General features: G+C 39.2%; 1 protein-coding gene across 1 annotated transcript; it reads left to right on the top strand.

Annotated features, from left to right (window-relative positions):
- The first annotated feature begins 2,008 nt into the window (after positions 1-2,008).
- Positions 2,009-5,990, top strand: LOC113023326 (kelch-like protein 10). The gene is made up of 3 exons (XM_080302593.1): positions 2,009-2,486; positions 2,899-3,513; positions 5,628-5,990. Exons 1-3 carry the CDS (start codon positions 2,070-2,072, stop codon positions 5,988-5,990), a joined length of 1,395 nt encoding a protein of 464 aa, XP_080158719.1. The 5' UTR covers positions 2,009-2,069.
- Positions 5,991-14,868: the final 8,878 nt, after the last annotated feature.

A 14,868-nucleotide genomic window follows, 5' to 3' on the forward strand; every position in this document is an offset into this window, starting at 1 on the left:
TATTAATTTTAATTTCAATTCAGGTTAGGTTTTTTTGTGCGCAACACAGATTTTCTGTGCGCAGAGACCGTGCCAGCAGTGCGCAATTGCGCACGTTCGCAGCTTAGAGGGAACATTGCACATCACACGTGCATAAATAGAGTGACAGCGTGACAGTGATAGATTTGGTCTGGCGGAGATGGGTTAATGTTTACAGTATAACTCAGGAGACTGTAAATTTCTAATCTTCCCTCACTTCATCTCTCCGAACCTATGGTGCATGAGACTTTCAAGGATTAACCTTTTACACCTGAAGAGATACGATAAGCACTTGCGCAGTTTTCAGAACTTACCTATACATGGTTAGGTCACAAATATTTGGACAGAGACAACTTTTTTCTAATTTTGGTTCTGTATATTAGCACAATGAATTTTAAATGAAAAAACTCAGATCCAGTTTAAGTACAGAGCTTTAATTTCATATATGGAACAAAGAGACTGCATAAAAATGTGAGGAACTGAAGCCTTTTTTAGCGCAATCTCTTCATTTCAGGGGCTCAGAAGTAATTGGACAAATTAAATAACTGAAAATAAAATCTTCATTTCTAATACTTGGTTGAAAACCCTTTGCTGGCAATGACAACCTGAAGTCTTGAACTCACGGACATCACCAGATGCTGGGTTTCCTGTTTTTTAATGCTCTGCAAGGCCTTTACTGTAGCGGCTTTCAGTTGTCATTTGTTTGTCGGCTTTTCTGTCTGAAATTTAGTCTTCAACAAGTGAAATGCATGCTCAATTGGATTAAAACAGTGGTTCCCAAAGTAGGGGGCGTGCCCCTTGGTGCAGAGCCTAGCATAACGGACATAATGGACAGGTTTGGACAGAAAATTTTCTTGTAAAACAAAGGGGGCCTAGCAAAAAAAGTTTGGGAACCACTGAATTAAGATCAGTTGACTGACTTGGCAATTCAAAAATATTGCACTTCTTGGCTTTAATAAACTCCTAGGTAGTTTTGGCTGTATGTTTTGGGTCATTAGCCATCTGTAGTATGAAATGCATTTACAAAATCAATTTGACTCTAGGCGGGCAGTATGTCTTGAAACACCTCAGAATACATTTAGCTGCTTCTGTCCCGTGTAACATCATCAATAAACACTAGTGTCCCAGTGCCAGTGGCAGCTTTGCACGTCCAAGGCATCACACTGCCTCTGCCTTTTTTTTACCGATGATATGGAGTGCTTTGGATCATGAGCTGTTCCACGTCTTCTCCATACTTTTTTCTTGCCATCATTCTGGTGAAGGTTGATCTTGGTATCATTTGTCCAAACAATGTTTTTCCAGAAGTGTGCTGACTTTTTTTACATTTTTTTTTTTTTTTAGCAAAGTCCAATCTAGCCTTTATATTTGTAGCATTTCATGTTCCTTTTAAGCCTTAAGAGTATAAAGGAAATGTACACCATTAAGTCCTGCTCTCAAAATCTGATATAGATGTAACACTGTCTGTGAAACTGGATTTAAGTGCTTAAAATTAAAATTTAAAAACATATTTAGCACCATCTTTTGTCAGTACGGAACTGGACGTTATCTGGTTGGTTGGCTGGTTGGTTGTGGCAAATAGACTTACATTAATTTTAGCTAACTAGTGACAGAATCAATAACTCAGAGGAAAGTGCAGTGCAATTTGCTGAGATGTCCAATGAAAATTACATAGTTTGTCTTCAGATAAAAAAAATAACATCTAATCTTTACGTAGATGCCAGTTGTCATCGTGAGACACTAAGTGATCTCCAAGATGTTCTCTGAGACCTTACAAAAACCCTTGGATGCTATAACTTTTTCAATAGTTATAATATCATATAGTGGTATATCTCACAGAGGTCTGGGCACTGCTGTAAATATAAGTCTTGCATCGGCTGAATCCACGCCAGTCCACTAGAGACACAGGCAGCTAAAAATGAAGTTCACATAAAGTATGTGCTACAGTTTAAGTTGCTGCTAACTAACTCTCCATCTCTACCCTCAGGGCTCTTTTCACCCACTGCAGCGACCCAGACAAACAGGTCTTCAACATACCTGGCTTGACTTCTGAGATGATGGCACTCATCATTAACTTTGCTTACACCGGCTCAGTTTCCATAGCAGGGGAAAATGTAGTGGAACTTCTCATGGCAGCTGATCAATTCAAAGCAATGGACATTGTGAAACTCTGCTCTGACTTCCTCGGGGAGCAACTGTGCCCAGAGAACTGCGTTGGCATTTGGCAGTTCACAAAAGTATGCTTATCACCCGAACTACGCGCCAAGGCCTACCACTACATCATCAGTAACTTTGAGCAGGTTGTTCTTGAGGAGGAGTTCCTGCAGCTAACTGTGGAGGAACTTGCTGACATCCTTGATAGAGAGGACCTCAATGTGCAGTTGGAGACCACTGTGTATGAAGCGCTTACAAAGTGGATTAGCCATGTACCTGTACAACGGAAACAACACCTCACCGCTCTGTTGTCCAAGGTCTATAAACTTTCATTACTACATTTAGTTTGGACTTAAATCTTCAGTATTTAAGTCATAGATTGAGTCGATCCATCTGGGTATAAGGATGCTTTAATATCTTGAGATGTTGCTCTTTTCAGGTGTAGCCAAACCACATTTAAGAAATTCTCTTCAAGAGCATTAAAACCGTATCAGATCTCTACATACATACTATAGAATAAATTATATTTATTAAGTATAGTTGCTAGGGCTATGACTAAAAACTGTCCCTGTTGACGAAAAGGCTAATGGTGTCTGACTTTGGTCTCTCTCTTGCTAGCAATAAGAAAATTAAACAACATTAGGAGCATTATCCTAAAGAAGCTTGAGTTTACTAAAACTGATGTAGTTGAAATTCATAGTCACATTCTCTTCTGTCATCTCTCTATAGGTCCGACTGGGATTGATGACGTCAGACTACCTGAAGGACCATGTGCTGTCTAGTGAGCTGGTGGAGGCCAATTCTGAGTGCCTGTCCATGATAAGTAATGCCATCTTAGACATACATGATCTAGGAAGCAGACCCTTCATATCTGCCTTGTATCACCCTCTTGCTCGTCCGCGCCTGCCTCATTCCATCCTGCTGGCCATTGGGGGGTGGAGTGGTGGTGAGCCAACTAACGACATCGAAGCCTACGATTGCCGGGCTAACCGCTGGGTCAATGTAACGAACAACCTCGAGTGTCCTCGTGCTTATTATGGAGCCGCATTCCTCAACGGGTACGTCTACTCCGTTGGTGGCTTCGACGGGGTGGAGCATTTCAACAGCGTCCGTAGGTTTGACCTGACCACTCGCGCCTGGAATGAGGTGGCGCCCATGCACTCCCGCCGCAGCTATGTGAGCGTGACTGTGTTGAACGGGTTCATCTATGCCCTGGGAGGCTACGACGGGCATGTACGACTCAGCAGTGCAGAGCGCTATCAACCTGAAATCAACCTGTGGAGTCTTATTGCACCGATGCACGAACAGAGGAGCGACGCCAGCTGCACAACACTTAACAACCGGGTGGGTGAAGTAAAAGAGTAGCAGAGAAATAGAGTAGGGTCTCAGGCACACAGGCCTAGAGACCTGTCAGCAACCTTTGGTAACAACCAGTTGCTAGGGAAAAATGTGTACTCCTCAGCTGGTTAGGCAGTGATTGTATGAAAGACTACAGATTTCTACAGCAAATAGTTTGAGTATTTGCAGACAAGTCAGAATACTCCATGCAAACCTCAACAGTCTGCTTACGACCAAAGGAAACACAAGGAGGCTTGTGGTGCAACACCTTCCTGGTTACAATTTCACAGTAGTGACAGCCATCAACCTCCAGCAACCACTTGCCAACCAGTCAGGGAATACACATTTTTACAGTGAAGCGAGGTGCAAGATAGGTCACAAACTGGTTTCTATGTTCATGTTTTCAAATTTAAAAGTATAGTTTAAAGTTGAAAAATATACTAATATATATCTATTTTGTTTCTAACTGATCACAAGTGCATCTTTGCATTTATGTACAGTACTTTACTTGAGTTGACTTGTCAACTAAAATATAACAGATATTACAAAAAATTGTAAAACACATCATTCTTTTATTATATTAAGATCCCATATTACAGTTATTTATCTGCATTCCTGAACAGAAAAATTAGCCTTATTGATTGCATGTTATGTTTGATTCATTTCTGGCTTTCTGACTCAAAGAAGTCCCACATACTCAGGTAAAATTTGGTGTCATTGCATATGCGGATCATGTCTTTGCAGTAAGACCACAAAGTAGTGCTGACACTCACGTAACATACAAATCAAATCTGTAATGTGCTTTGATCAGTAAGGTTTAACACAGATTTGGCTGACACAGAATTTGGCTAACTTTGTTTTGTATTTATCAATGATCAGATTCCTATCCTGACCACAGGTTCAGAGAAGGCATTCTTACTCATTCTATGTATTAATTTAACTGATTAGTGATGTTTCTGCTTCTCTCTTTTTTTTTTCATGTGCCTCATTCCCAAAATGTTGTGTCTTTGATGATTTCACATTTCACTCAGTACAACAGAAATACTTATTCAAAACCAACATTGTCATCCTCATCGTTCCATAAAGGACATATGTTAGAGACAATTTCAAACTTATCCTGCAATACCTTTAGAAAAATGAGGGAATAAGCCAAGTGATTAGAACTCATCCTCTGGGGACGGTAGCCATTTTAGCTGTAAATTTATCTTGCTATTTGCCTTAAAACCACTTATTTAGTTGTTTTGCAGCTGCACCCTTTGGTAAAAAGCAAAGATTTTAGTCTCACCTTCTGAGACACACTTCTTTATTTAGCTAGCTACCGTTTAGTATTTATTTTAGTCTCTATTCAAAAAAAGGAAAAGTTATCATCAGCAGAATGCAGTGACCTTACCCTGGTGCTGACCTCAGGGTCTTTGATCAGGCTTTTAGGCCCCAAGGCCTATCAGGGCTACTTTAATCTGTTATAGGAAGAAAGGACTGGAACTCAATGTTCCTTTTTGGACTAAAGGCAAAAGAGCTTTGAAGACATTTATACGGAAAACACAAATACTTTGTCGAGGGCTATTCATCTTTGTTGATAATAGCGTGGTGTAATAGACAACAGTGCTTTAATAGCTGTAGTTGAGGCTTGAGTGAAAAAAGGTCTCATACAGACTTCCACAACAGCTGGCTTCTACTTTATTTTACTTTTTCCTTTTAATTCAGAAGTCATTTTCACACACCACTGCACCCTGATCTTTTCTAGACATTCCCAACAAATGTGGGCCTGTGAGAATGCAAATACTGGGACGTTAATGAGCCTTTTTTAAACAACTTTTATGTGTAAACTCCATATAACAGCATGAGAATATGTCAGGTAGGTGTTCGCTTTATCCAGGTAAAACCCTAAACCAATCAGAGTATTTCCAGTAGTCAGATCACACCTAAGGTAAACAATCTCCTTGTATCTGCTACATATTAAGGGCAACTTGGGACAATATTGCAACTTAATTCTTCTGTCACTTTCTGGAGTATCTGTGCAAAAGCAGCTAAAGACATATAGCAGGTGCATTTTCTTACAGGGGTACGGTGAAGCTGGTTACACTTACATTCAATCATTTGAGCCACGTATTTACTTTTAGGTTGGTGGCTTCGATGGAAACAACCGTCTGCGCACCGCTGAGGCTTACAACCCGCATACCAACACGTGGAACCTCGTGTTCTCTATGCTGACCCCGCGCAGCAACTTTGGCATTGAGGTAATTGATGATCGCCTCTTTGTCGTCGGGGGTTTCAACGGCTTCACCACCACTTCGGACGTCGAGTACTACACCGCTTTAACCAATGAGTGGTATGAGGCGTGCGGCATGGATATTTTCCGCACAGCCTTGAGCTGCTGTGTGGTGTCCGGACTTTCCAACCTGACTGAGTACACCTTTCCTCGTGACTTCCTGCCACTTGAAAATGTTCTAGAATTAGCAATGGAGTCAGCAGAGTCCACGTAACATCTTTAAAGTGCAGTACTGCCATGTGTCAACATCTGAGTCTCCAACATGAAGGACTGAAATAAATCTTTAGAGCATTAAACTGCTGGTGAACTGGACATTTTTTGTATGTATCTCAAAAACTTTCAGTAGGAGAGCCTGCACTGTAGATACTGGGTTTTATTAAGAGAATGCAATTGCAACAATAACAAATTGAAAAGATTTTTTCATTCCCTGTAATGTATGGCTGCTGAGTAGCCATACCAGACATGCACACAGGGTGACCAGATCACAATAAGCCGCATGTCGGACTTATCAACTCTTGCTAGGTAAACACCATAAGAATAAAGGGAAGTTTTCACTCTCCCTTGTTATTTCAGCTGCGGTTCTGTCTGGTAACAGTCTATAGGTTTGAGTAAGGATGTATCCAATATTTTACAGTTGTACTAGCCAATACCCAATAAAGCAATTCTTACTTTTATACCAAACTAGTCAGTCTCAGCTTAGTCAATTTACTCTTTCACAGTAGAGCCTATTTTCTGAATAGTCTTCTGTCTAAACTCAACATATAAAAAAAAGAAAAATCTTAAAATTAACTAAAAGCGAGGCTGTCTCTGCACTGCACAGACCAAACACAAAATGTCGGCATGTTAGCCAATATTATCGTGCACCCTTAATTATAACACTGGGCTAACCTGGCCAAATTACAAACAAAAATCAATCACAACCAACATGGACTGTAGTAGCCGTGGAAGGAGAGAGGAAGTGCTTTCCTATAGTCCATCTGACCATATTGGCTTTACTGGCCAATAAAAGCAGTCCACTCAGCCATGCCAGAGGGGCCGATGGCGCGATATGGCCACCTCGCTTCTGTCAGTCTGCCCCAGGGCAGCTGTGGCTACAACCGTAGCTTGCCTCCACCAGTGTGTGAATGCGAGAGTGAATGAATAGTGGAATTGTAATTAAGCAAACTTCCTGTCACCCACACCATTTCCTGTCACACACACAGCACGCAGCTTCTCAGAGCAGCTCAAGCTGCTTTTCTGTTTCTGCAGGCTAATCAAACTTATTTTGTATTTACAATCTACAAACCCTCTGTAATTCTACTAACTTTTGATCCAAAATGTAGCATCATTCACACAATGATTTCATAATCCTCTCACACCTTTATTTATCATTCAAAACCTTCTACTCACCACATTCACACACTTAAACTGTGACCAGAGTTGAGGAATATAACTCAAAACAAGCTTTCCTAAAAGTATTTTAGACATGCTTGTCATAATCAGAAAGAGCAAGTCAACAAAAACAAAGAAAAAAACGATTGAAACCTCTATTAATTCTCACAGCACACACAAGAAATTGAAAAAATAAAACACACCAGCAACTATTGCTGGAGAGAAGTTGCTACTGAAAGTAATATGTTAATCTTAAGTATATACAATGCACTCACTATATTTATATATCTACATCCAAACTCAGTCAATTACTATACATCCACTACAGCAACTCAAAACTTTATTTATAGCCCTCTAATGAACATAAATGGTGTCTTAAACACACATTCAACAATGTTTGCAGCAGTATTTGTAAAACCAGCTGTGGCTTAAACAGTTCACTGCTTACTAATTTGCATTTTCATACTCACACACACACAGTCTAAAAATAGCTCCAGCATTGCCTCAGACTCCTTTCACACAGAGATCTCTTATTTTATATTACAAAGACGTCTTATATTTACAACCACTGTCAGATCTGTCAGCTTCAGCGCCTAAACAATTTTGACAAATTTAAGTTAACGGTCCAACCGGTAAAGTCCAACTTTTTTGTGATCAATTAACCAGTATCAGACTAACTGTTTCTGGCCTCATCTCTAAAATCCCTAAGTTAATTTAAAAGCGTCAACCAACCCAAACTTTGCCTGAAGCTCTATTTTTTGGCGTTTCACAGCCAAGGCTTACCCAGAAGTTTTAAGTTAAAGTTACACGCCCGAAGTCCAACTTCTGCTGGCCAAAAAAGCGCAGACTACCGTTCCAAACGGTAAGGAGACTAACTCCTAGTTTAATTCCAGGATGCCCTGTACCCCACAGTCAAGCCAAACTGAACTAACCCTGTTCGCCGACAGGTCAATGTCGCGCGTCCACGACAAGGAGGGAGCGTAACCTCCGGGCTCTGCGCTTCCTAGCAGACTCTAACTGCCGTCCTATAAAAATTTATAACACTTTAAAACAACAATCAACACCCAAAACAAGTGTATGACTGAGGCAGATCTACCCTGATGGACAATGGGGACTCCAACCCACAAAATGACCAACAAAGGTCTGACCTAATGACCAACCAGGACTTTAACCCACAAAATGACCAAATTCCCTAAATCCTACGTGAGCCTCGAACTCACTTTCACTGTTTTCTTTTTCCTTGGGACTCCAACCCAATTTCTTAGCAGACTCTAACTGCTTTAACTTCTTCGTAGCAGACTCTAACTGCTTCAACTCATGAGATTTTTCATCAAAATCAAAACAGACATCTACCAGTAATTTCAGTGAGTAGACTTAAATTTTATCATGTCCAATTTGGCACACTTTGGAAATAATTCAACAGGTAGTGTCTTACCTTTGGATAAGCCGGCTTATGCCCACTCACTTCGACCACTGGCACTCATGTCTGCCCGTCCGACCACCTCAGACCACCGAATTTCTCCGTCTACACCTCCAATTCTCTCCCTCCTCAACCACCGGACGAAGCCCCCAAATCTTAAGGTTCACATAATTGAGGAAGGAGCGTACAAACAACCATTGGTCAAACAATTGATTTTAATGAATACACGCGTGGGAAGACCACTCTGTACGCAGACAGGGATTGATCTTCGACTTAATCAAAGCATACACAGATTTTTATAGCATCAGGGTTTGAATTAAAGACGCCCCTTCATACGTCACAGACAGAATATATATACCGGTATACGTCAAATCAAAACCACAATGACTTTTAACACGGTTTAAAAGAACATTGTCTTCTATCTCGTCTGAAACACGAGCCCCACATCCTGCCAGACGCTGTTCCTCTTTCCAGAGACAAACATGACCAACTTCTCACCTATACATGAGTCTCTCTGAGTGTGTGTGTGTGTGTCTATGTCGTCCTCAAATGCTCTCTCAATTCACCCGTTGCACTTCTGACCTTTTACCAGACCAGAGGCTCATCCTTATGTGTAATAACCTAACTGAAACTACATGTACTATGTTGAATAAATGTTTTAATCAAGAACCTCTACTAAGAGCTTAATAAAAGAATATAAAAGTATAACAGACAATTTGAATAACCTAGTAATTCAAATAGCCTCGTCTAGCCTGCTCCTCAGAATAACTTAGACTCTGCTTTCACTTCTGCAAACTCTCTGCAACTTCCTGTCAACTCCTGCAACTTAGTCTTTCTGAAAGACACACACACTGTTTAAACCTCTGAATACAATATCAATGCTGCAGATTATATTATTAATGCAATGGTAATGATGATGATTATTTAACAATAGCAGTAAAATAATTTCCCTGCTCCACAGCGCTTTGGGTGCCTTGAAAAGCGCTATATAAATCCAATCCATTATTATTATCATTATGCTCTTCTTGTAAGATGATGTGAGATCTTTCTCATGGATTTTGTCCAAGAGAACCTCCGTCTGTATGACGGAAAGCAGAGTGGCTACACATTTTGGGTATGTAAGGTGAAGGGTGTAATAGTAGGCCATAAGGTATAAAGCACCCTCGGTAACCAAGTCTTTTGGAAACGTGGTTATTGGCACATCTCCTACCGCTAGGATGCAGTTGGATGGACTCACAATCAGGACTGGGCATGAGAGAGGACGTTTCATCAGATAGGTATTAGGGTCTTCTTGGTCCTTTAACAGATAACACAGACATACTTTTGTAAGGATGATGCACTTTTGTTTCAAACACATAACTAAAGCTAAATTACAACAAAAGTTGAGGTTCTGAGAAAACACATCTGAAATTGCTACTTTTAATTATTCTCGATGGAATTACTGTTCACATCTGTCTAGCCTTCCTGAAAAACAGAAAACCAAGGCTACATTTAGTTAGGTATCATTGAGGTGATAAAAATGTGCTACCACGTAATGCATCCATGTTTGTATTTACTGGTCACAGAGATCTAACATGTGAGAACCCTCATTCCAAAAATGTGTTTTAGGTGCCTTTTGAAGGCTTAGAACATATAATATGTGAATATAAAATACTTTGGCACTCATCAGAAGCATTTTTTTAATACTGTTGTCCCAAAAAGAACAAAAACAAAAAACAACTACTACATTTTACACAACTCACCTCAAGGACATGCACCAGAGCCTCACTCGCATCCCGTGCCCTCTTTGGAGGAGCAGAGGTGGATGGGAACAGTGATGGCAGCACATGTAGCATCTCAAGAGCCTGTTCAGCTATACAGAAAAAAGAATCATCATCTCATTACCAAACTTAAACAAAATCCTCAAGATCAAAAAAAACAAACAACAACAAATATTTGGCCAGTGACAACCATCGTGGATTGAAAAGGTGAACAACAAGACACTAGCACATGAAAGTTAAAGCTGTAATCCATAGTTTAAGCTTGTCACAGTAACCTAAAAAAATGCTAAATGGTGTAGATAATTGTAGTATACTGTGTTTACAGTAGGCTAATATGACTTATGCTTAAATGCTAACTACACCTACATTGGCCTACATTGCATTAATGTCAGTCTGTAAAACTTAATGCTCAAGAGGGGAGGGAGGGGGAACAAAAAGGGATTTATCTTACATTGTATGTTGTGTAGTGAGCCTACACAACAACCTTTTCCTAAACTGGCCTGTTGGTTTGTATTTTTAGCCTTTTGTAGTGTTGAGTCTGTTTTCCCTGCGCGTAACTAGCATCCAGAAATGCATATACTATTATATATTGTACATATATTTATTAGTTTCAGATGTAGCCATTCTTGTATTTTGCTTGTTTACATTATTGTATTTTGCACAACTCTGTTGCTTGTGAAGCTCGCACACAAGAATTTCACTCACATGTGCTGTACCAATGTACCTGCACATGTGATGTGACAATAAAAGTGATTTGATTTGATTTGATTTGATAAAGGTGCGGCTTTCAGCTCCTTCAAGAAGGAGAGGGGGAGTGGGGGATTAGGCCTTTAAAATTTCAAATTCTCCTCCTCCTGTCCTCAGTGACATTACTTTACGGACTACTGCTTTAACATGCTTAAAGATCCAAACTATACTCTGATGACCAATAACACCAAAACATCATTGCTTACCTTTATCCATTCCCATTGGGGGCTTCAGCGTCTTTTTCCATACACCAAAAAACTGCACCTTCTAGTCAAAAAAAAAAGAAAGCTTGCCATCTTCCCTTCAGTTCATTGATGAAGTTGGCATTTTCTTTATCCAAAATGTGATGAAGCTCCTCCATCACCTATAAAATATTCAGCATACCAATACAAACATGTCAATGCATCACTGAGGAGCAAGAAGTCGGTATGATAAACATTGTTTGGCTTGAATCACGTGGATTCAACAATGACTTACATGTCCAATGTCCTTGAAGCAAGGATATGCTTCTAGAAGCTTTTTGTGTCTGTCCTCCTCGCGAATAGTATTTGAATCAATGAATGCTCTTCTGGCTGAGAGACATCCTGGTGGTTTGTGTTTTTTCTTTTAAACAAAGTTTGTAGGGTCTTGTAGTGTTTGGCCAATGTTGCTGGACAGTGGGTGTCTGGACTGTTGATATCTGCAGGCTTGTTTGCTGCAAGACACAAAATTATAATGTCTCTCACTTTAAAAAAAAATCTCATGTCATTAAAATGACAAGTGTCAGAAATCTGCCATAAAAAAATATAGACTATACTTTAATGGAGTTAAATCTTAAAACCCCCCAAAAAACTACAGCTCTGAACTTAACTATTAAATACTTATTCATTTTTCAAAATATTTACCATGTAAATGCCAATTTACATATGGTCATGCAATCATATACAATTATATGTAGGCACACAAGTGCACCACTATAAAGATGTGCCCACACACACACACAGCCATGAGGCAGTTGGATGGACTCACTATTAGGACTTGGCAGGGTAGAGGGTTCTTCTTCAAGTAGGTTTTGTGCTTTCCTTTTTCCTTAAAGACATAGCAAAGAGATATTTTGTGTCAGGGTAATACATTTTAAAAAATTAGTTTGGAACCTAAATTAAAAAAACAGTTAAAAAGAGAAAAAAAAGCCTCTAGTGAGGCACATTGTTTTTAAAAACATTACTTTACATGATATACTGAGTGGTTATAGACAGTGATGTTGCACAGACTTATACTATAAACACACCACAGTACCCAGCTCTTTAAATTTATAATATACTGGCTTTTATTAATACCAATACTTTATTAACATTCATTTCCACAGAAATGTTAACAAACTGATGATAAAACAGGAAAAATGTGATGTAGTTATCATTTTCTGATGCCCATTTTAAAGCCTTTTACTTCTGTCATGTCAGGACTGCCATCTTGACTCAACATGCAGGTATATTTGTTTTATTTTTTTATGATGACCACACAGTGACCGGTTTGTAAATGTAAAGTTGAAACTCACCTTCTAACTCACTTGTTTTACTGGCCGACTCTGGGCTGCTCCTCCCTTCTGTGGACAGATCCAGAATGATTGTTGAGTCACTTGAATCCATTTCTTCTACGTCACTTGGCTGATCAAGACGTCGCCTCTTGGCAGAGCTGCAAAGATTAGTCAGTTAATCAATTAGTTATCAACTATAAACTCAATCAATTCATATCTTTATTGTATAGCCATTTTCATATATACAAAGTGCTTCTTCCTTTCATGCTAAAACAGGTGAGGAAACTAAAGGCAGGTCACCAAATACTTGATTGATCATTTTGGATCACTTCTTTCTTTCCTTAATAAAATGCCCAAACATGATTTTAGCTTTTTTGTTTGTCCTCTATCGTGGAAATTAAAATTGTCAGGTTGTGGACAAAAGAAGACTTTTGGGGAAAAACTTTCACAACTTTCAGACATCGTACTGACTAAACATCTTATCAATTAATGAGGAAAATGAATAACAGAATTATCATTGCTAAAATTAAAATTAATTAGTTGCAGCCTTACCTCTTTGAATGTCTCCCATCTGGAGTGGCTTTTTGGGGGGATCTCACATTTTGCAGTCTTTTGTTTAGCTGTGTGTACACAGTAACCTGTATAGGACATTTAATACATTTTTCAAACCACTACTAAAATGTCCAACATGAAACACTTTGGTATTGAAGTGGATGCATTTCACTTACCCATGTATTCTTGATGCCTTGGTCCTGTAGCATAGGGTAGTACTGCACTATTCTCTTTGCCATTGCTGTAATTTCTGGTTTTGACGGGTATCTATCAATCAATCAAAATCAATCAAAATTTATTTATATAGCACATTTTTAAAGACCGAAGTACACCAAAGTGTTTTCCAGTAAAATCATGATACAGATAAAAATCACAATATAAAATATAAATTACAGATATAAATAAAATATAAAATAATTACATAATCCAAATGCAAAGCCAGATGTAAATTACCCTAAATCGCCTTGAATGCCAGGTTAAACAAATACGTTTTTAAACGTGATTTAAAAGACTGAATGGAATCTGATGCGCGAATATGAAGAGGAAGAGTATTCCATAACCTGGGTGCAGCAACGGCAAAGGCACGGTCTCCTCTGGTCTTCAGCCGAGACCTAGGTTGCACTAAGAGCAGTTGGCCCGATGATCTTAGTGCTCTCTGAGGGCTATACAGACAGAGGAGATCAGCTAGGTAGTCAGGTGCCATATTGTTTAGAATTTTACAAGTAAACAATAAGATTTTAAAATCAATTCGGTATTTAATAGGAAGCCAGTGTAAATTTTCCAGAACAGGGGTGATAGAATCGTACTTTCTAGTGCCGGTCAAGAGACGTGCTGCGGCATTTTGGACCAGCTGCAAACGCTGAAGAAGAGAAGATTGTAGGCCCAAGTAGAGAGAATTACAATAATCCAGTCTTGAAGTGATGAAAGCATGAATGAGTTTCTCCAGATCTTTGTGTGGTATGTAAGGTTTAGCCTTAGAAATTAGGCGTAGTTGGTGAAAGCTGGTTTTTACCACAGTAGAGACCTGTTTATCTAGTTTGAAGGAACTATCCATGAAAACTCCAAGATTCCTAGCAGCATCAGTAAGGTGGTTAGCAACAGGCCCGAATGTGCCAGTCAGTTGTCCCAGAGGCATATTTCTATCAAAAACAATAATTTCTGTCTTCTTTTCATTTAAAGTAAGAAAGTTACGTCATAACCAGTTTTTGACATCGCTCAGACAATCAAACAGAGGATGTAGTGAAGATGAAACATCCCCAGTCTATGGAAGAAATATAGTATCATCAGAATTCAAGTATTTTTAGACATTGAATTTATGACACTGAATTTTTATCCTCCAAATTTCCCTGCAAAAATATTCACCTGCAAAAATTCACCTGCAAAAAATTCACCTGCAAAAATTCACCTGAAAAAAATTCACCTGCAAAAATTCACCTGAAGAAAATTCACCTGCAAAAGTGATGAACTTTAATGACCCAAGCCAGAGCAATCAGCACCAGATCGAGTCGAGTGGCTCTCAGCCAATTAAATTACGCTGTTTGATCACATGACACCGTTAGCCAGCAGTGTGTCTCCTAAAAGAGAGCTGTTTAAAGGTGAGTGATTAAGTTTTTCTCCTAAATAGAGATCATTACAGAACGCCTAGTCCTACTTAAAATCCCATTTATTATTACCGGTATTATTTTTTTTTTATCATCTACTCGAACTAAGGAAAACGTTTGACTAACTC

Source organism: Astatotilapia calliptera, chromosome 6 (genome assembly GCF_964374335.1).
Source record: "Astatotilapia calliptera chromosome 6, fAstCal68.1, whole genome shotgun sequence".
Taxonomy (NCBI): Eukaryota; Metazoa; Chordata; class Actinopteri; order Cichliformes; family Cichlidae; genus Astatotilapia; species Astatotilapia calliptera.

Excerpts from the sequence above, each read along its gene's own strand:
- LOC113023326 (XM_080302593.1), top strand. The coding sequence starts at position 2,070 with ATGATGGCACTCATCATTAACTTTGCTTACACCGGCTCAGTTTCCATA. Across the intron at positions 2,487-2,898 it reads TCACCGCTCTGTTGTCCAAG|GTCCGACTGGGATTGATGAC; the intron begins GTCTATAAACTT and ends ATCTCTCTATAG. Across the intron at positions 3,514-5,627 it reads GCACAACACTTAACAACCGG|GTTGGTGGCTTCGATGGAAA; the intron begins GTGGGTGAAGTA and ends ATTTACTTTTAG.